The sequence below is a fragment of the Odontesthes bonariensis genome, chromosome 21 (genome assembly GCF_027942865.1).
Source record: "Odontesthes bonariensis isolate fOdoBon6 chromosome 21, fOdoBon6.hap1, whole genome shotgun sequence".
Lineage (NCBI taxonomy): Eukaryota > Metazoa > Chordata > Actinopteri > Atheriniformes > Atherinopsidae > Odontesthes > Odontesthes bonariensis.
The window spans coordinates 23,444,423-23,467,729 of record NC_134526.1 but is presented as its reverse complement, the minus strand read 5'-3'; the positions used below and the strand labels follow the sequence as shown (position 1 = coordinate 23,467,729).

Genomic DNA, 23,307 nt, shown 5'->3' with positions numbered 1-23,307 from the left:
TTATATTTTCTGATGCATCCATTAACATTAACTACTGTTTTATTCAAGTTACATGGTTTCAGGTAAAAATAGCTGTATTTATTTTACTTTCACTTTTCTCATTTAAAAAAAGTGATTTTCATTGTCTATTCATTGTCCAAACAGTGGGAGGAGTTTTAAAAAAGCAAGCTATAAGCCGGTTGAACAAGTATTAAAACAACAAGCTTCTGGTCTCATGTTATATAAAGGTACATAAAGGAATTTGAGAAGCAGAACTTGAGAAGGGAAGATAGAGCCAAGACAAAAAAGAAAGCCACACACACATTATGCAAGGTGAGTAACAATATTCTGTGATGCCGTGCATCATACAGGAAAACTACTTTTACAGACCAAGATAAAGTTAGAGTAGGATTCAGATTGATTTAACAATTAGCTTATACACATTTAACTTATAATAAGAGGCAAATTATTTATATACTTCTATATATGTTTTATTCCACTAATTACATTCATTATGTGTCTCATAGCCTAAATGGGATGTCTCAGTGCAAGTTGATAAACATAAAGTCGTATTTTTTTCTTAATTGGACTTTTTGAAACATTTGGGCCGTCTGCCCTGATGATGATCATCTTTTTTGGACAAACACACAGAACACACCACATGTATTTTATGGCAGTTCCTTTGAATACAATGTAAATATTTTAAATTAACTTTTAAAGTCACACCCATAAACTATATGAGCGTGACATATTTCTTCGATACGTAATGCTAAATAAACCAGAAAGAAGGAAGATTCAGTGGTTTTCAAATGAACTTTATATTTCTAAATGAACCTCATTACAATATCACACAAAATACTGTGAATGTTGATATTGATCTTAATGATGAAGTATTATAAAGTTTTGTAAATTGTACTTTTTTATTTCTGCAGTTGTATGAAGAGCAGATGAGATGGAGGAGAACAAAGGGGGAGAATCTGAAACCAAATCTGTTACTTCTGTGACAAATGACAAAGGTAATCTGAAATGATCACATAACATTTAGTAAGCTATAAGGATGTCTTGCAGGAGAGAGAATTGTTTTGCAGGCTGATCCTGAATTCTACTTTCTTTTATGACTCGGCAGCTCAGAGGGAGGAAACTACAGCTGACACTAAATTGTAGTTTCAGAGACGAAGCTTACAAAATCTATTCAAGATAATGATGTGGCATTAATAGGCTTTAATATCTATCGTTCAGACCAGCAGAGGAGAGGTGGTGGTGTGGCAGTGTATGTTAGCTCTTGCCTTACTACACACCGTCTGCTCAGTGAGTCTGTTCCTAAAAACTATAACTTATTCCTCGTTGTGCTACCTCTGACACGTTAGCATATTTTGTGCAACTTTTATCTTTGCTTCAGTTTAAGGAACTCATCGTTGTTATTTTAACTGGAACCGGCTCTGGAATTTGCTTCTCAAATTCCTGTCACTACCCTTATGTAACATGAGACTAGATGCTTGCTGTTTTAGTACGTGTTCAACCGGCTTATAGCTTGCTTTTTTCAACTCCTTCCATTGTTTGGGCAATGAAATGCACTTTTTTCTTTTTTTAAATGAGAAAAGGGAAAGTAAAATAAATACAGCTCGTTTTCCCTGAAACCATGTGACATGAATAAAACAGTAGTTAATGCTACTGGATGCACCAGAAAATTTAAAAACAAACATATGTGCAAAAGTATATCGGCTTTGAATCTTAAGAGGAAGAACATTCCCTGCATTCAGCGATGCCTGAGCTCAGGGTCATGTTAATTGGTGACACCAACTCCATTGACATTGGGTCAAAGAACATTTTACTTCACTATGAAAAGTAGACAAACATGGAGCAGTTTTCATCCAAACTGTATGATTTGTGTGGTCAGCACATCTGTGTTATTAACATGCTTGGTCTTCTAAATGCTGACCAAATCCCATCCATTCAGGCAGTCCATGCCTTTATCTTACTGCTGCCAAACGGCCTTCACAGCAGCCAATACAGGTCAGGAATACAGTGGTTAGAGAAAGGTTTTGGCAAAGGAAATCTTTCTTATGTAATTAATGACAGTTGTGACTCACAAGTCAGATGAAAGCTGTGAAAGTGCACTGGCAGACCTGAAAGCTGAGAGTAGTTTTTCAGAAAAAAGATATCACACATGTACAAGACGTATGATGGATGAAAACGAGATCATTGCTCTTTTGGAGAAAAAAGATGCCATGGTCTCTGAAAACAACCCACAATGCTACAACAGACAGATTTTTGAAAATGTTGAAGAGCAGAAAGAACACCTGGATCCCAAATTTTGAGCTTTGAATTGAAAATCCTTTAAAGTTTTAAGTAAGAGAACCAGGCACAAAGTTTACAGCATCCACTTCATTCACAATGTCGTTGTCACTTTTAAGTGTATCTGGTGTCCTGATGATCAAAATACACACACATCATTTCACAATTATATTAGCATGAGTATAGATTAATACTGTGACTCTTATTGCTAACAATAAGAAAAAGTACAAAAAAAATGGAGGAGTACTGACAAACTAACATGTTTCAATGCACAGTTTCTGCTTAAAAATATACATTATGCCCTTTGTATTCAGGACAATGTGGGAGAGGTGGGGTATAACCTGGGCTGGTTGAAAGTTCATCACAGGGCCACAGAGCACGCTGTCTCCTACGGACAATTTAGAATCAACTATTAATCTGCTAACTACCACACCACATGCAGACCTGTCTAATTGTGGGGATAAAACAGCAATCTCCCTTTAACCTTCCCCAAATAATTTTGGATATTTTTTGCTGTGATCATATACGGGCAGAAAGCTCCTCTTGGAGAATAACAAATCATATATTTTGTTATGTCTTATATTTTATGACAACTTGATGCAAAGTGTAATCAACATCCTGGAACTGCAAGGGTTTCATATTCCCCCAACAATGCACACCACACCCAATCTAACATTACAAGAAGCTAACTAGTTATAGACTATGAGGCCAATTCTAATAACAATCATTTTTAATTCTTATTTTTAGTCTTTGTAACTGTAACTATGTACTGTGGTTGGGTGAACGAAAAAGGAGGAAAAAAAGAAATCCTCAATTTCTGGAGCACAATATGTCCTCCAGTTATTATGAATCATGTGTCATTTGTTGATTCCCCTAAATATGACCCATAATGGTGCTCTATGCACTACTGCCCCCTACAGGGGTTTGAAGGGAAACACTGTTTCCACATCAGAGCAGATGTCATACTCAAGAAACTTTATCGAGAAGAATCCAGAATCTTTATTTGTCTCCTGCAGCTGTGCAAATATACCAGCAGTGAAATGTGTATTGCAAATAGCTCAACTTTTCAAAGTATCAAAATGAGAATGAAATGGAATGAAAATAATTCAGGATAAATAAATTATATTATATATATTATATTTTGTGCTGACTTGTATCAACAGAAATATGTGGGATGAGTGTTATGCGGGGAGGTTGAGAGTTGTGGAATTAAAGAACAGATACTTGTAGATGCACTGATTGTAGGATGCTGCGCTTTGAATTGTCACTTTTCAAAAATTAGACTAATCCTGTGTGTACTTTGCTTTCTCTTATGGCCCTGCAGTCCACCTGGAGAGAAATGATGACACCGAGGTGAGAACAAGATATTTTCTAAATCTTTTAGATATCCTTACAGCAGTTTTACAACCCACAATATTTCCATAGCTTTTAAGTGATGACTTCTTCTCTATCAGGTCAGGATTATTGCACAACATACATGTGCAATCCTGAATTTTTTTTTAAATACATTTCCATGTGGTATTTTTTTGTTTGACTGTGCTTCTATTTTACACATCATATTCCCAATTTGTTCAAAACTGAAACTAATCACCAAATAAAATCCCATTTTTCTTAGAGTGATCCAGTGAATGATCCTCATGATGCTCAGCACTCAGAAAAGAGTGAAAGTAGCACAGAAGGGGAGGCTGAAACCAAAACTGCATCTGAGGCAAGCGATGACAAAGGTAATACTTTAGGATGATTGGTTGGAAGGCTTATTTTACAACTCATACGTGGGCTGTAGTCTCAGCAGATTATAATGAACTCTGTGGTTTAACTACTGAAGCTCTTTTTTCCTTTTCTTTTTCAGTAATGCCTGAACTCAAACTTGTGTTAATTGGTGACACCAACTCTATTGAGATTGGATCAAAAAATATCTTAATTGACCATGACAAGCAAACAAACATGGAGCAGTTTTCATCCAAACTGTATGATTTGTGTGGTCAGCACATCTGTGTTATTAACATGCTCGGTCTTCCAAATGCTGACCAAATCCCATCCATTCAGGCAGTCCATGCCTTTATCTTACTGCTGCCAAACGGCCTTCACAGCAGCCAATACAGGTCAGGAATACAGTGGTTAGAGAAAGGTTTTGGCAAAAGAAATCTTTCTTATGTAATGACAGTTGTGACTCACAAGTCAGATGAAAGCTGTGAAAGTGCACTGGCAGACCTGAAAGCTGAGAGTAGTTTTTCTGAAAAAAGATACCACACATGTACAAGATGTATGATGGATGAAAACCAGATCATTTCTCTTCTGGAAAAAATAGATGTCATGGTCTCTGAAAACAACCCACAATGCTACAACAGACAGATTTTTGAAAATGTTGAAGAGCAGAAAGAACAGCTGGATCCAGAAAACCACAAAGAGGAAAGAGTGACAACAGGTAAGATTCCAGTGTGGACAGAACTTTAATTTACTTTCTACCAAGTTTAACAAAATACAGAAAAAAATGCCAAATGGGTGTGTCCAGTAATGTGTGGGATCAAATAATATTGTGCTGATCTGTTAATATAGATGCAGTTATGTGACTTCAGCAATGACCAAAACAATCTACCAAGACTAACACAAATGAACCGTTATCACAAACAAGCAGGCCTGCTTTTAATCAGCTGCAGGGTTCTATCAATACTCTGCCAGTCAAATTTTGAGTTTTGAATCAAAAATCCTTCTAAGTTATAAGTAACAGAACGGCACAAAGTTTACAGCATCCACTTCATTCACAATGTCGTTGCAACTTTTAAGTGAATCTGGTTTTCCTGATGGCCAAACACATATATCATTTGACAATTCTATTAGCATGAGTATAAATTAATACTGTGACACACAAAAAAAATTGAGGAGCACTGACAAATTAACATGTTTCAATGCACAGTTTCTGCTTTAAAATACCACATTATGCCCTTTGTATTCACATAGCTTCTAAGCATGTAAAATGTTAATAATATTACAAAATATAAGATCAACACTAAAGGGAGTTCTGCTCACTGGAGTCTATCCCAGCTACCATTGTGGGAGAGGTGGGGTATAACCTGGGCAGGTTGCAAGTTCATCACAGGGCCACACAGAGCACGCTCTCTCCTACGGACAGTTTAGAATCAACTATTAATCTGCTAACGACCACACCACATGCAGACCTGTATAATTGTGACAGTAAAAAAAATAAATCTCCCTTAAACCTTCCCCAAATAATTTTGGATATTTTTTGCTGTGATCATATACGGGCAGAAAGCTCCTCTTGGAGGATAACAAATTATATATTTTATTTTGTCTTATATTTTATGACGACTTGATGCAAAGTGTAATCAACATCCTGGAACTGCAAGGGTTTCATATTCCTCCAACAATGCACACCACATCCAATCTAACATTACAAGAAACTAACTAGTGATGGACTATGAGGCCAATTCTGATTACAATCATTTTTAATTCTAATTTTTAGTCTTTGTAACTGTAACTATGTACTGTGGTTGGGTGAACGAAAAAGGAGGAAAAAAAGAAATCCTCAATTTCTGGAGCACAATATGTCCTCCAGTTATTATGAATCATGTGTCATTTGTTGATTCCCCTAAATATGACCCATAATGGTGCCCTATGCACTACTGCCCCCTACAGGAGATGAAAGGAAACACTGTTTCCACATCAGAGCAGATGTCATACTCAAGAAACTTTATAAGGAAGAATCCAGAATCTTTATTTGTCCCCTGCAGCTGTGCACGTATAACAGCAGTGAAATGTGTATTGCAAATAGCTCAACATTTCAAGGTAGCAAAATCAGAATAAAATGGAGTAAAATTAATTCAGGAAGAACAGATACTTGTAGATGCACTGATTATAGGATGTTTCACTCTGAATTGTCACTTTTCAAATATTCAACTAATGCAATCTGCTTTTTTTCCTTCATCATCGTGCAGCAGAAGAAATGAAGACGGCCACTGAAATCAAGTCAAAGGTAAGTTTAACTTATGTAGGGATTCACTCATATAATTTTAGTTCACAGTGTTTTTCAGGCTTTTATTAAATCTTTTATGCTAATCTTTGGTAGGTTAACCTAATATAAAAAAAAACTGCCAATTATTTGTTTCCAGACACAATTGAATAAATTGATTTTATGTTGCAGTTTAGATGTTTTACACCAAGTCTTTTTTATTTATTTATTTTTTCAATTGAAAATGTGTCTAAAAAACATCTTTAAGGTCCACAGACATCTTTGTTAAAATCTGATTTGGTTCAGAGGGGAAATCTTAGTAGAGTAGGAGTCTATTTTAATGCTTTCATCAAACATTTACATTTTATCCAGATTTCAGAATTATTGGCGATGTAAATAGAACTTTCTTACTTGGGAATTTTGTTAACTTTCACCTAAAAGCACTCTTCACAATTTACTGAACTAAACAGCCACACATCTGTAACCTCAATTCCAAAAATGTTGTTTCAGAAAGAATATTTAAAAAAAAAAAAAGATTTACAAATCTCTTTTATTCTTTAGCCTAGGCAATATCAAAGGACTGAACTTCGATATTGCCTGCTTGTCTAATAATTGTTTTATTTTGCTGATGTGATTATTCCTGACAGTCATTCTTCATAAGTAAAGTTAAATGTGTACATTTCTTCCTGTGATCCATTACAGGAACATGATGGTGCTGAACGCTCAGAGAAGAATGACGACAACACACCAGGACAGTCTGAAATCAAATCTGTTCCACATGAAACAAAGGAGAAAGGTAGCATTTCCAGAAAGATTTTAATTGTACAATTGGTACAAGATCAAACTACTATTGTTATACATTCCACATTCTAGAACGGTGCTGGGAAATAACACTTATTAGCATTAAGCATTAAGTAGTGAAGAAAGTTTCTCGAGTACAGGAAAATTTACGGTTTGAGTTGTTTCAGACGGTTAGAAATGAGCTCTTTTGAAGGTCCTATTCTGATTAGCTGTTTAGCTCTGTTCCCCTGTTAGATTTCCTCCCTGCTTTTCCAAACTGAGAGGGTACCAAATGCCATCTAATTTTTTAAAAAAGAAAGAAAGAATAAAGAATATCCCTTTGATATGAAACATAGTTGTGTTTAAAAGTTCTTTTGTTGTTGTTGTTCACTGTTGGTCTTTTAGGTCGAGTTTAGCATATTTTAGTATAGGTGTGTCAACAGTTTTTTACTATTACTGTCTAATTCCACATCACACTGATCTGTCCTGGTAATCTGGTAAATCATTTCTTTTCTGCAGATACTTTCAACATGGATATAAGTGGAAAGGAAATAAAGGTCAGTCACTTATTTATTGCACGTGATCTTTTGGATAATCTATCATTTATTATTTAGAAAACAGTAAAATAGAATTTATTGATTTATTATTTTCAGCAGACACAGGACATTTCTGAAGAAAACAGAAAGAAACAGCAAAAAGAAACTGAAATGCTGCTCGGCAGACTTCACCTTCAGGACAAATGTCCACACAAGATGTCACCAGCAGACTTTCTTAAAATAGGTCCACCTGTGAGGCAGAGCAATGATACACTTGAAAAAGATCTGGCTCATACTTTTCTTCAGAGGTTAATGACATTAGATCACAGAGCCAGATATATCCCTGTACTGCAAGATGGTTCTGAGGTGAGCCATTCAGAGTCTTTTCCAACATCTGACACTGTTGATGCAGATGATGGTGAATTAGATTCTCTCTTTAGCACCGGTGTAGACATTGATCAGTCAAAACAGGCTCACGTGCACCCCATGGATGTTCAAATGGCAGTATTTCACTGCTCAAACAGCTTCCTGAAGCAAAACATGATCACAAAGGTGTCACAGTGCCAGTATGCCTTACCTTTACTTGTTCCTGACCCCATCACAATGGACATTGAGTGTCCTCTGTGGACGTTCAGACAAATAACAAAAACATGGAAAATAACTCAAGATGACCCAAACACTGGCACCATGAAGAGCATGCCGATCTGCAAAGCTGAGACACCCCTGGTGTCATTTTTCCGCCTGGGTTCACTGTCTCAGTCTAAATCTCAGCTCATGAACACTTTGATCAACAACCGCCACAGCGCCTTCTTCCACAGAAACTGTCCAGGTAGCACCAAGTCTCGTCATTTGATGGATGGTGTGGCAGAGATAGCCTGGTACTGCCCTGCTGGAACACCCAATGAGTCATTCAATGACTGCATTGCCTTCTGTAATCTTCACGGAGATTCTCTATCAATTGAAAAGCAGCGTGAAATACTGACAGAAAAATCTTCGGTCATTGTTGTTCTGGTACCAACTCTGGAAAAAAGCCATGGAAGTAGTGCAGTCATATCAACGCTTTACAGGTCTCCAAAGCCTCTAATTATTCTCATTGCTGACAGTGACTGTGGTGCATCTCAGACGAAAGCACAAAAATACAAACTGGGCCTGAAAGACAGAAGCCAGTCAGATGTTTCTGAAGAGCTGAAAGGCATAATCAGAAAAATTTTGTCTGCACCTCATAAATCCTTCCAGCTTGAATCTATGGCCGAGGTGTCTGGAATCAGAGTGGATGAAGATGGCACAGACTGCCAGAAAGGGAAATCTGCAGCAATGGAAATAGTAAAACTGATTCAGGGGATGGATGTTTCCAAGATCAAAGATGAATTTCTTCCTTGTCAAGGCCAACTTTGGCATGAGTGGTGCAGAATAAACAAAGAACTGTATCACCTGAAAGGTCACATTGAGAAGGAAAAAGCTCAGAAGGAAAAGCAACTCATGCACATTCGACAGAAACAATGTGCTGCTTCCAACAGTAAACTGATTAAGTCATTCACTGAAAGCCTCCTGGGTTTGACACTAACAGACAGAGAATACTTTCTTAAGTGGACTCAGATCCTAATTGATGGCCTCTCCACAGATGATCTTTCTTCAATTCTCCAAAGCTATGACGAAACGTGGTCTGAGGTTTTGACTTTGAAGAAGAAACATGATAAATCTGCTCTGCTAAAGGACAAACAAACTGAGCTTGAACAGTTATCAAAAAAGCTGCAGTCAGCAACATTTGGCTTGGAGCACTTCTTTAGAGAAATGGGACAGATCTACGAAGCCCATAAATCTCAGAAGGAACAAACGCACAGCCAACAGGCTGACTGGGTTAAATACCCTGAGCTGGCTGCAGATCTGATGATATCAGGACACCCGATGGAGCTGATGGATGGCGATGCTGGTCAGGTACCTTTGATGTGGATCTCTAGTCTTTTACAAGAAGTCATCAAGAAACTGGGTGACAAGAGAGTGTTTGTGTTGTCAGTTTTGGGTGTACAAAGCAGTGGAAAATCAACCATGCTGAATGCCATGTTTGGATTGCAGTTTGCAGTGAGTGCTGGCAGGTGCACCAAAGGTGCCGACATGCAGCTGGTCAAAGTGTCAGAGGAACTCAAAGGTTTCCAGTTTGACTATGTCCTAGTAGTTGACACTGAAGGATTGCGTGCTCTTGAGTTGGAAGGTAACGTCACTCTTCACCATGACAACGAGCTGGCAACTTTTGTTGTTGGCTTGGGAAACATGACATTGATCAACATCTTTGGTGAGAATCCAGCTGACATGCAAGATGTCCTGCAGATTGTTGTTCAGGCTTTCATGAGGATGAAGGAAGTTGAGCTTTCTCCAAGTTGTGTGTTTGTTCACCAGAATGTTACAGATATCGCAGCTGCAAAGAAAAACATGGATGGAAAGAGACGGTTGCAAGAAAAACTGGACAAAATGGCTCAACTAGCTGCCAAAGAGGAGGCGTGTGATGTTGAGTGCTTCAGTGATGTCATTGCTTTTGATGTGCAAGAAGATGTGAAATACTTTGCCCAGTTATGGGAGGGAAGTCCACCGATGGCACCTCCAAATCCTGATTACAGTGAAAGTGTCCAAGAACTGAAGAAAACCATCCTATCTAAGGCCTCAAAGTCTGCTGGGATCACTTTGTCCCATTTAAACAGCAAAATTCAGGACCTGTGGAAGGCATTGATGAATGAACACTTTGTTTTCAGCTTCAAAAACACGCAAGAAATTGCAGTGTACAGAAAAGTTGAGGTCCAGTATGGGAACTGGACCTGGGACCTGAGGAAAGAGATGCTGACCATTGAAAACCAGCTTTATCCCAGAATTGAAAAGGGACAACTTGACAAGGTTGAGCTCAGTTATCTTTCCAAAGAAATTAGCAAAACATATGAGGAAATTCAGAAAAATATGACGGCTTACTTTGAGGATCACAGTGACAAAGAAATCCTGATTCAGTGGCGGGGCCGATTTGAGAACAAAATCAAGGAGTTTCACGAGGAGCATATTAGAGGAGTGAAAAGAAAACTGGATGAAGTTATTCAGCAGAAGAATGCTCGTAAAAAGATGGACAATAAGAAGGTGGAGTTTGAGACCAAGCTGCTGCAAAAGAGCAAAGAACTTGCACACACATTAAAAGATGTGGTAAAAGATGAAGAAGAACTCAAAGCACAGTTTGACTCTGTTTGGAGTCACTGGGTTACTGAATTAACCTCAGATACGAAACCCATTGAGGACATCAACGTGGAAGAAGATCAATCAGTTGTCCTTCAAGACCTTGGGACTGAATGGTCTCTCATCAATGAGTCAAAAAGGAATGGGAGATACAAAAAGCTGTCAGAAGCTGGGAATTACTTTGGTTATATAACCCAAAAGAAGTATCAAAAACTCCACAGTGAAAGTCAACAATATCAAGAAAGTAAGAGGGAAACCAAGGATACAAGCAGACAAGGCAAAGGTGTCATGGCATCTGCATTCGGTTATTTCCAACAAATGACAGGAATTCCCTCGCCAGCACAACAACATGTGGGACAAAATGAATCCAGGAATCCTTTTCCACATGAAGAACAGAAATTGATCAGATCCTTCATTAATGATGTAGAACAGCAATCCCTGGAGACCATCAAGAACAAACCTGTTGCAACAAGAGGCTACAGATCAACTTATCTGCAAGAAGTGGCCAAACATGTTCAAAAGAAAGTGACAGAATTTGAATCAGGCAAGAAATTCACATTTAAGAAAGAGTTTACAGTTGATCTCTCACTGTATGTTTTTGACAGGACAGCAAGTTGGCTTCTACAGTCTCACAACACATACAAACGCAACAATGATGCTCTCACATATTTGGACAGCAAGAAAAAGGAGTATTACAACATTTTCAGAAGCTATTGCAAAGGTAACTCATCTGCTGTGGTGTTTGGAGAAATGATCTGTGAAAAACTGAAGGTTTCTGTCCACGAGGCTGTCTGCAACAAGACTGCTGTTGATCTCGCAGGAGAAATGAGGTGCAATTACCCAGCATTCAGTGGGAACAGGTTGAACCTGGAGAAACACGTGTTGAAGTCTCTAGCAGAGAAACAAGATTTCAGTGGATTCATCACCTACATACAAAATCCAAGAAGGCAAGTAGAGGCTTTTATAAAAGAAGAAGTAAAGAAATACATGTTCACAGATCACAAAGACAAAGGACTGAAGATACTGAAGAAAAACGCAGACGACATCAGCAAGCTCGCCAGTCAAGCTTTATATGAAGCAACGGAGAAAGTCAAAAAGAAGTCAGGAGATGTAGACATGTGGATGAAGGAATTTTCTGCTTTACTGAACAAGCTGGCATTTGAATCCATTTGTTGTAAAAACTTCAAAGACATCAACAATTTTGATTTTCTTAAAGAAGAGATAGAGAAAGGCCTTGTGTGTATCGTTAAAGAGATGAGCAGCCTCTCTCTGGAGATGGTTCTGGAGTGCAGGCAGATGCCCGACCAAATTCTCATTGATCAGCTGTGTAACTGCTGCTGGGAACGATGTCCATTCTGTGCAGCCGTTTGCATCAACACCCTTAAGGATCACAGTCCTGAAAAACACAATGTTCCTTTTCATCGACCCTCTGCAGTTAATGGAATCCACGTAAGAGACAGAGTGGATCTGGTCATTGATTTCTGCACCACATTAGTAGGAAGTGACGGATATTTCCGCCCCAATCATGACTCAGAGGAGACTGTCGCTTTCAAACAGTATCCAACTGCTGGGGAGAGGTTTGCATCATGGAGGATTACAGCGGATGCATCTATGCTGGCATACTGGAAATGGTTTGTCTGTCACTTTCAAAAGGAACTGGAAGACCACTATGACTTGAAATTCCAGGGCAGAGGAGAAATTCCCAGTGAATGGAGAAACTACACTAAAAAAGAGGCTATTGAAAGTCTGGATGAAATGTGCAGATTGTGATAAAACTGCAGCAAATAGCAGCTCTTTCTGCTTCGATTAAGCAGATGGAAATATTCAGGATGAAGCCTAGAATAAACCACATATTATCTGCTCTAGTTTAATTCAGTTCTAAACAGAGTTAGTTATGCTAGATTATGATGTGTAAGTATCTGTGAATATGGCTTGAAGGGAACTTCAACATGTGGTCCATCTGATTATGATTCATTTTAAGATGATGATAAAAATGATGGCACAGATCAGAATGAAGATTTTATCTGAAGGTCTAACACTTAAATATAACAGATCCATGCTTAATGCAAGTTTAGACTGTGTGCAGAGTTCATTTTGCTTTCTAGAATTCATTCATCTCTCTCTTCCCCTGTCTGAATGAATATATGTACCACGTTCTTTTTGGTTTTGAGTTGTGTTTTAGAGATCAGAATAAGAAGTTTGAGTTCATACAATGTTTTTCACTTTCTTTGTTTCAAACATTATGAAAAATCATCGACCAGTGAATTCAAAGAAGAAATGAAAAGATAATTTCTGAGTTCATCACATTTACTTCATTTGAAAGAGGATACGTGAGCCACAGTTTGTTGGAGTTTTTCCATTTTGTTTCTTATAGTATTGGTCTCATAACAAAGAACATGCATATCCGAATTGTGGCATTTTTGTGAGCTTTCATGTAAGAAAGTATTTGGCCCCACAGCAGCAAACTTCTTATTTCAACATTTTAAAGTTTCATTTTTCTTTTTTTTCTGTGAATCTTTTGTTTTGATCAAGTTTTGTTCACTGAATGTTTAGTTTTTTGTTCAGTTGATGAATGGCTTCTTTCTCATGTTATATTCAGCAGTTATGTACTTGATACCTTTTAAATGATATATCACCCATGTTATATTCAGCATATTTTGACTTAATAAAGTTAAATCCAAAGACATCTCTTTCTGAAAATTAGTTTTATTCATTTGAGCTGTGAAAATTCTGACTAATGTGCCATTGGTTGTCAGATGATTTTCTTCTTTCATGAGTAAAGAAACAGACAAACGCCTGACTCAGCTGAACGTAGACTCTGCCAATGGGTGCCTACAGAGGGTGCTGCTCCCCAGCCCCAACAGATGATTCCTTCTGCACATATGGTGAGATAATACAGGTAATCACTCCCAGCATGGGGTTCATGTATAAATTTCTTCATTAAAAGTGAGCAGAGAAAATGTAGTAGTGATGATTGTAGTCAAACGTGATGGTTTATTTCCATCATCCCTTGGACAATCCCAATTCTTGTGCAATATTCAAATTATGGCCAGACTCTGTTGTGTGCAATATATCCACATCCACATACTTGAACCTACTAACACCTTATTTTATTTTATTTGTTACCACTAACACCATATTTGATTCTATTTATTTTAGTACCGAAAAAAAAGCTGTGCACCTTACATCCTCCCTTTTGTTACATTACTTACATATTTTTATATTTTATATTTTTTATATTTGCTCTCTTTGCACTTTTTTTTGGTGGCTTTGAATTTCGTTATACCACGTATGATGACAATAAAGGAATTCTGATTCTCATTCTGTTATTTAGTAGACAGTAGATCATGACCATCACTGTCACAGATTAATTCACTGTTTGTGTCTGTTTGTGTATATATATATGTCATATTAGAGAGCAATACATGTGCCAGTAATGCTGTACAGTTAAATTAAAGAAATTTATAATTCATAATTCAATATGACACATACTGCGTCAAAAAGTCTGGCCAAAACATTTTTGGACTTCTCAGCTGATCTTATGTCCCTCTTCTCTCACTGTGGGTTACAGACATGGTCTTACAGGCAGGTTCATTCAGTGCTGATTACCAGATCTCCTCTACATTGTGTTTTTATTCTATTTGATTTTTTTTTTCATGAATATGATCTCTTGTGGTCAAGTATGATCGAATCTAAGGCCTGTAAATGGCTGGATCTGTGGCTGGATAAGAATCTGTGAAGCATTTTTCCCTGTCATAATGAATAGTTAGAGTTTGATGGTGGTGGTAAGTATTCTTAAAAAAGGTAACATTTGTGAATGGGCATGAATTCTGGAAAGAAACAACAAAGTATTACACAGTGCACCTTTAATGGAAATGGAAATGATGGGAAATGAGTGAAACTCCGACAGCACTTTCACAGACAACCAGTCTCTTTCGTATCCGCTTTGGGACTGAAGTTCCAGCGTGCTTCTCCCCGCTTAAAAATTCGGCTGCCACAAGATCGCTCATGATGGACAAACACTGACTCCAATCATCACGACACAGCCCCTCATATTGACACGCCCACGTCTAATCTATCCCCAGAGATGCCGAGCAGCCTTGGAAGTGATGAGTTTTTGTCGATTTAGCCAATGATGACCTAGAATTGTAGAAAAAAAACTTGACTCTCCCGCCCCCTCCTGAAGCCGGGCAGCCCTCGGCTCGGAAGCCTGGCTGTTAGTGGCGGCTTCATAACATGATTTCCTCAGTGAACGGCGGCGATTTCAGAACAAATCACTTCATTAAGCTACAGGACAACATGTTGTAGTTATGAAAGTAAATGCAGTATTGGGCATATCTTGTGTTTTGTGAATAACTGTTTTATCGTCAATTTAACATTGAAGATGTAGCAATTTCGGGATAGGCTCCAGCCCCCCCGCGACCCGACCGACGGATTCAGCGGGTATAGAAAATGGATGGATGGATGATCTAATATTTTCCATGATCAAATAGAGCCTTTGGTTACATTCTTATTATTCGCCGCATTTTCAGTTCTGATTGTGTTCAGATTTAATGCTGATCAGATTTGACAGTTTGCCACCAAAACTGCAATTGTTTTGGATCTGACTTTCATTTGAACAGGACAACCCACTGATATACCACACACATGCACATCAGGTAGCATCTCTGTATGCATCCGTATAAATGAAAAAGCATAAACACACTATTTGTTGAATTTGCTCACCAATCAGAGCTTGTCAGGCAGCAGTGTGTAGTGACTGGAAAGCCCCTTTCCAGCTCCAGAGGTATTACCCAGTTCAAGTCCTGCATGTTTTAGATGGTTCCCTGCTTCAGATCACCTGATTCAGATAAATGCATCATTAGCTGGCTTGTCCAGAACTTCACAATCTTTTGAAAATATCCATTTTATCTGTTTTGCTCCATTAAGTTGAATGAATTATGGGGTCTATGAAATTTGTCTGTTGGTGCCATGTTAGGAAGCAGTCCAGAGAGTTAAGGAAGAAAAATTAAACTGAGACATAGTGTGAAATTATTATAGGATGCAGATCAGTAGGATTCACCTGTGTCTGTTATCTGAAAAACGTATCTCCTCAGCACTATTGAGTACATACTGAACCACCATAAAGTGTTAAAGTTATATAAGCTATAGTCCACTATATTGAGTAATCTCAGTTGCTTGTAAATGACATGGTTTCAGGGAAATGGCTCTTACTTTTTACAAACATATCATAAAATTCATCAAATCATAAGTGGTGTGCATTTAGAGTCCCACAGCCTATCACAGACCACAGGAGGAGTTTATAAGGGGTAGATATATTTAAACCAACGGGCATCTGATCTAACATGACACACATCTGAAAGCCAGTGGGCCATTTCTGACAAAGCAGCTACAGCTACACAGCTCAGGCAGAGCTGAGAAAATATACAATCGAGGGTGAGTTTGCATTTTTTTTTAAACTCTTGGCTGTAAAGACTTGTGTTAAGATGTTCTTTAAAACTGTGCATATACACATTTTTGTCATGCTCCTTCATTTTATAAACCGTTTAGTTCATTATGAACATTTTGGAATTTACATAGAAATCATTTGATACTGTATATTGTGATATATACATATATATATATATATATATTAAACTTAGACAGACTTTATTGTCATTAAAAAACACATTTGCAATGCACATTTGAACGAGATTCCTTTGCAAGGCTCCGAGAAACAGAAGACAGTAAAACAGTATAAAGATAAAGTAGAATAAAAATATAAAAGAAATAGAAACAGAATAAAAATACATGACTTATTTTCAGAAATAAAAGATAAAATAAAAAAATAAATGGTAGTGCAATACAGTTCACTGTCTCCATATAAAGTGATTAGTGTCAAATGTATGGGGGGGGTTATTGAGATATTGTGTTGGGAAACTTCCCATCTCTCAGATAATAATAGAATAATACATTTAAACACTTCTAATTTAATGCTAACAAATAAAAGATTTGTATGTTCTTTTAAAACAAACCTTTTGCATCACAAATCTGTGCTAACTCACTTTATTATACTGAGCTGTGGTTTCCACAGAAAACTGCCCCTCTGACTGGCAGTGCATAGTCCTCTCTTCACAGTTAAACTTGGCTTATCAGGTCACACCTACAGATCAAAGGTAACAAGTTATCAGCAAATACATTTGATTTTGGTCAATTTTTTCTATCTAACGCAAATATACATTTTATTTGTACATTGATCAGTATTTGTCTTAATTACCTTTCATTTTATCCCATATGTACTAACTAAACAAATCTGAACACCTGCGTAAGCATGCGCCCTATAAATGGGCTGCTTTTGAGCCGGACTTCCTCTTTAAACAGCAGCACAGTTGAGCCCTTCCAAGGGACTCAGTCCAAAGGTAGAGTTTTTATAGAATGTCCTTTTAGATTAACATGAAACAAACACTCCTCTGAAGTTAAGTACAATCCAGCCTTCAGCAAACCTCCAAGTGATTTTGATACAGTAAATCAGACATAGAAAACAAAAACAGATATCCACCTTTCAGCAAAAAGATTTTCCTCCAAATACAATTTACGTATTTAAAGTGGACCCACTGACGGTTTTGTGCACTGTTGTTTGAAATGCATCCTCTCTGTTCATGCCAAATAAAACAGGAAAAAAGACAAGTCTGCAACTCTTTGAACAGCAGCATTTGGAACATTTCCCTACCAATATCAGCAGGCAGGATTCATCAGGGTTACACTTTGAATGGTGTTGAACATTTGCAGTGTTGAAGTATTGTGGCAGTTTCATTAGAAACTTTGTGTTGTATTTTAAAGATGAAAAGCAGATAAGATGGAGGAAAACAAAGACGACACACCAGGAGGAGGGGAGGGAGAATCTGAAACCAAACTGGTTTGCTCTGTGACAAATGATGAAGGTAATCTAAACATTTGAAAATAATTTTTCAGGTATTTTGTTTCATAGACTAAACCTGTGTGTACTTTGCTTTCTGTTATGGCCCTGCAGTCCACGTGGAGAGTAATGATGACACCAAGGTGAGAACAAGATATTTTCTCCCTCTTTTAGATATTTTCTATTTTATACATCATATTCTCAATTTGTTCAAAACTGAAACTAATCACCAGATAAAATCTCATTTATCTTAGAGTGATCCAGTGAATGATCCTCATGATGCTCAGCACTCAGGAAAGAGTGAAAGAAGCACAGAAGGGGAGGCTGAAACCAAAACTGCATCTGAGGCAAGCGATGACAAAGGTAATACTTTAGGATGATTGGTTGGAAGGCTTATTTTACAACTCATACTCATTAAATTATAATGAACTCTGTGGTTTAACTACTGAAGCTCCTTTTTTCCTTTTCTTTTTCAGTAATACCTCAACTCAAACTTGTGTTAATTGGTGACACCAACTCCACTGAGATTGGATCAAAAAATATCTTAATTGACCATGACAAGCAAACAAACATGGAGCAGTTTTCATCCAAACTGTATGATTTGTGTGGTCAGCACATCTGTGTTATTAACATGCTTGGTCTTCCAAATGCTGACCAAATCCCATCCATTGAGGCAGTCCATGCCTTTATCTTACTGCTGCCAAACGGCCTGCATAGCAGCCAATACAGGTCAGGAATACAGTGGTTAGAGAAAGGTTTTGGCAAAGGAAATCTTTCTTATGTAATGACAGTTGTGACTCACAAGTCAGATGAAAGCTGTGAAAGTGCACTGGCAGACCTGAAAGCTGAGAGTAGTTTTTCTGAAAAAAAGATACCACACATGTACAAGACGTATGATGGATGAAAACGAGATCATTTCTCTTCTGGAAAAAATAGATGTCATGGTCTCTGAAAACAACCCACAATGCTACAGCAGACAGATTTTTGAAAATGTTGAAGAGCAGAAAGAACAGCTGGATCCCAAAAACCACAAAGAGGAAAGAGTGATAACAGGTAAGATTCCAGTGTGGACAGAACTTTAATTTCTAACAGATCAAATAATTAAATAATATTGTGCTGATCTGTTAATATAGATGCAGTTCTGTCAGAACCACTCTCGTCAAAACGAGACGAGAAACAGAGATAAATTTCAGAAGCTTATTCTGAATGCATACAATTTGTGTTTGGCGGTATGGCTCTGTTCGGAGGAAGTTCCCGACTTTTCCATGAGTTCCATGGAAGCCAAGACAGGGAACAGCAGCATCCTCAGGTGGAGTGCCTTTCATTTCCTGTAAAGGCAACAAACCCCCTAGAACAGAGCAAGCAACAATGAACAACAGTATGACATTGTTGGCAATGAAAAATCGGTGGAGCAGTGGAGGTGGTGGGTGCAAGCAGAAAGCAAAAAAAAGCAGTGACAGCAAACCAAGTTTAAATGAAGTGCCCCAAATGCCAGCATCCAATTGCGAGCAGGAGCTGATTACCCATTGAGCGCAGCTGGCTGTGGAGCCATAGGGGTTGGGTCAGCGTCAGCCAATAGGCAAGGGCGGGTTGACTACTGTCACACCGTGGTGAGGTTAAGTTGGGTTTTTGTCCTGTCTCGTCATTTCCTGTTTTATTTTGAAAGACTAACTTCCCTCTCGTTCCAGGTCACTTTCCCTTCCTCTCGTGTTCCAGTCTGATTGTCGTATGAGTGATTCCACCTGTTTCCCATTACCCCCGTGTGCTTAAGAGTCTGCGTCTCCCCCTGTCTTGTGCCAGTGTGTTGTATCTGTCCCCGTATAGTGCATCATCCTCGCGTACCTTCCAAACCTGTTTCCTTAGCCTGTTTCCGAGTTCCTGGTTCCCAGTGGTAATTATCCTCGTGAGAGTGATTTTCTTTTTCCTAGAATAAGTTTTATATTATAGATCCTGTAAGAAATACATAGTTAAGTTTGCTTATAGTCTTTTGTTTTCCCTCCTGGGTGGAGTGGTTCTTTTGTTTGGTAAATACGTTCATAGTTTATTTCCTCCAATTTTTAGGAGAGGTTTTTCTTTTCCTCCTTAGTAGGAGAGACTTATAGTTAATTGTAAAAGTTTCATAGTCTTTTGTTTTTCCTCCACTAGTGGAGTGATTTTGAGTTTTGATCATTTTTATATAATCTTAGAATAATATTTCATAGCCTTCCTTAGCTTCTCTCACGAGGGACTGGTCACTCTGCTGCCTCAAAATAAAAATCTTGGATTTAAACCTCCTGCATCTGCGTCCTCCATTCTCTGGGCCTGACAGTACACACTGGCCAGAATGGACGCAGCATGTTCCGAGCTTTTGACCGAGGCTCTCTCCTCCCAGAGCAATCGCCTTACTCGGCAGGAGGAGCAGATGGCTACGCTTGGCCAAGGGGTCGACAATCTCGCCCAGAGTCAGATGGCCTTCCAGACCACGGTCTCCGGCCAAATGACCCAACTTGCCAGCCAGCTGCACCAAGTTCTGGGGCGCCTCGACAGAGATGCACCTGCAGCAGCCCCAGCCGCACCCGCACCCGCGCCTGCGCCTGCGCCTCAGCCCTCTCCTCCCAACTACGGTGCCAGTATTCGGCTGGCTTCCCCGGAGCGATTCTCTGGAGAGGTCGGCTTGAGCAGAGCATTCATCAGTGACTGTGAGTTGCATTTTGCTCTCAACCCGCTCCAGTATCCCACCGATCTCCACAAGGTCGGCTACATGATCTCGCACCTGACCGGGAGGGCTAAGGTATGGGCCCGAGCAGAGTGGGACAGAAAATCCCCACTTTGTAGCTCCCACCAGGCATTTACCGAAGCTCTACGCAAGGTATTCGACCCTGTTACCGCGGAGCGACAGAAGGCGAGGGAGCTAAGCGGTTTCAAACAGGGCCGGGAGACTGTTTGCGACTTCGCCATCCGTTTCCGAACTCTGGCGGTGGAGAGCGGCTGGAACGATCGGGCGCTGTATGACGTCTTCCTGAAGGGACTGGCTGTCCCCATCCAGGAACTTCTCCTCCCGCTGGACCTCCCTGCGGATGTGGATTCGCTAATCTCCCTCGCGGTTCGGACGGATAACCGGCAGCGGGAGTTAAAGGCCCATCGGGGAGAACACCAACGCTCGCCCGCCTTTTTCCAACCCTCTCGTCCCTTCCCACGGTCACCCGCACACGGATCTCCACTCACTCATCCCCTCACTCCGCCTCCTGCCGGAGGAGAGGAACCCATGGAGCTGGGCAGAGCTCGGCTCACACAGGCGGAAAGAGAACGCCGAATCCGAGAAGGGAGATGCCTTTACTGCGGGGAGATCGGACACTTCATCTCCACATGCCCAATCCGACCACCCCAGGTAAAGAGAGACTCTGTGATTACAAGCTCCACGCCACGAAAACCTTTCCACATCAAGGTAACGCACAGAAACACCACTCTCAAGCTTGACATTTTAATTGATTCCGGGGCAGACGAAAGTCTCATGGACTGGGGTGTAGCTAAAAAACTGGGCGTTAAGACGGAACGACTTACACATCCCATAAACGCCAACGCTTTGAATGGGCAGCCCCTGTTTTCCATAACCCACATCACGGAACCCGTCGCCATGACAACAGCCCATCATCATGAAAAAATTAGATTTTTCCTGTTCCACTCTCCATCTCATGCTCTGGTTTTGGGTCACTCTTGGCTCACCAGACATAACCCGCACATTGACTGGCCTTCGGGCAAAATACTGGGATGGGGAAGAACCTGCGAGGGAACATGTCTGTCAACAAAGTCTGGTAAACCGGCTCACACTGCCGTTAAAAATATTTCTGTCCCTGTCACAGAGTTCCAGCCGCCCGACTTGACTTCAATCCCTGTCTGCTACCACCACCTCAGAGAAGTCTTCAGCAAAGACAGAGCTACGTCTCTTCCCCCACATCGGCCATACGACTGCGCCGTGGATCTCATCCCAGGATCCACTATTCCCAAGGGGCGCCTCTACTCCCTATCACGGCCGGAGCAACAGTCCATGAAGGACTATATTGAGACATCTCTCAAAGCGGGGCTCATCCGCCCTTCTTCCTCCCCGGCTGGGGCGGGATTTTTCTTCGTGGCCAAGAAGGACGGCTCCCTACGGCCCTGTATCGATTACAGTCCACTAAACGACATCGCAATAAAGAACCGTTACCCACTTCCTCTGATGTCTTCTGTATTCGACCAACTCCAACAGGCCGCCGTCTTCACAAAACTGGACTTGCGTAACGCTTATCACCTCGTCCGCATTAAGGAGGGAGACAAGTGGAAGACCGGTTTTAACACCCCCAGTGGCCACTACGAATATCTGGTGATGCCCTTCGGCCTCACCAACGCTCCTGCTGTCTTTCAGGCCATGATAAACGACGTCCTCAGAGACTTTTTGGATCATTTTGTTTATGTGTATTTGGATGACATTCTGATTTATTCACCTGATCTGGACACACACAAGTCCCATGTTAATAGAGTTTTGAAAAGACTGCTTGAAAACCATTTGTATGTGAAAGCTGAAAAAAGTGAATTCCATGTAACCACTACTACGTTTCTAGGTTTTATTATTTCCCCCGGCAAAGTTCAGATGGACCCCGCCAAGATCAGTGCTGTGGCGGAGTGGCCGACCCCAGATAACCGCAAAAAGGTTCAACAGTTCCTGGGCTTCGCCAACTTTTACAGGCGGTTCATCAGGGGTTTCAGCGCCATCGCCGCTCCGCTCCATACCCTCACCTCGCCTCAGGTTCGTTTTCTCTGGGGGCCGAAACAAGAAGAGGCGTTCCGCCGCCTCAAACATCTCTTCACCACCGCACCCATCCTCACCTTGCCTGACCCACAGCGCCAGTTCGTGGTTGAGGTGGACGCTTCCAGCGAGGGCATCGGGGGCGTTCTCTCCCAGAGGGCAGAGTCTGACGGTAAGATGCACCCATGCGCTTTCCTCTCCCGGCGCCTGAGCTCGGCGGAGAGGAACTACGACGTGGGGAACCGGGAGCTGCTGGCTGTTAAGATCGCCTTGGAGGAGTGGAGACACTGGTTGGAGGGGGCAGCTCATCCTTTTATTGTCTGGACCGACCATAAAAATCTAGAATACATTAGGAAAGCCAAGAGGCTTAATTCTCGCCAGGCCAGGTGGACTCTGTTTTTTAACCGTTTTCGTTTCACGTTGTCTTACAGGCCAGGATCCCGAAACATCAAGCCCGACGCCCTGTCCCGTATTTATGATCCTGCGCCTGTTGCCAAGGAACCTGAGCCCATCCTTCCACTGAACTGTGTGGTTGGAGCGGTAAATTGGCAAATAGAAAAGGAGGTGAAGGAAGCCAACGGTGAGACCCCTCCACCTAGTGGATGCCCGGAGCAATGTTTATTTGTCCCGGCTAATCTGCGTCCACAGGTGATTCATTGGGCCCACACCTCGCTACTCACCTGCCATCCGGGAGTCCGGAGAACCATGTTCGCCATCTCCCAGCGGTTCTGGTGGCCTTCCATGGAGCCGGAGGTCCGGGAGTACATCGAGGCTTGCTCGGTCTGCGCCCGTAATAAGACTTCCTCCGGAGCACGCAGGGGACTGCTGCACCCACTGCCGATCCCCTCCAGACCGTGGTCGGACATCTCGCTGGATTTTGTCACGG

At 40.5% G+C, this 23,307-nt stretch overlaps 1 protein-coding gene across 3 annotated transcripts in view; it reads left to right on the top strand.

The window, feature by feature from the left end:
- Positions 1–214: 214 nt before the first annotated feature.
- LOC142371738 (interferon-induced very large GTPase 1-like) overlaps positions 215–23,307 on the top strand; it is a 110,695-nt gene continuing 87,602 nt past the window's right edge. Inside the window, exons 1-9 of one of the 3 annotated variants that reach the window (XM_075454470.1) lie at positions 216–312; positions 912–995; positions 3,599–3,627; positions 3,890–3,998; positions 4,124–4,699; positions 6,228–6,265; positions 6,944–7,037; positions 7,541–7,578; positions 7,678–13,450. In XM_075454470.1, the coding sequence (XP_075310585.1) occupies positions 932–995; positions 3,599–3,627; positions 3,890–3,998; positions 4,124–4,699; positions 6,228–6,265; positions 6,944–7,037; positions 7,541–7,578; positions 7,678–12,534 (5,805 nt within the window). In that variant the 5' untranslated portion in view covers positions 216–312; positions 912–931 and the 3' untranslated portion in view covers positions 12,535–13,450. Of the gene's footprint in view, positions 313–911; positions 996–3,598; positions 3,628–3,889; positions 3,999–4,123; positions 4,700–6,227; positions 6,266–6,943; positions 7,038–7,540; positions 7,579–7,674; positions 13,451–23,307 lie in introns of those variants that run through there. The other 2 variants (XM_075454469.1, XM_075454471.1) reach the window with 2 other exon arrangements.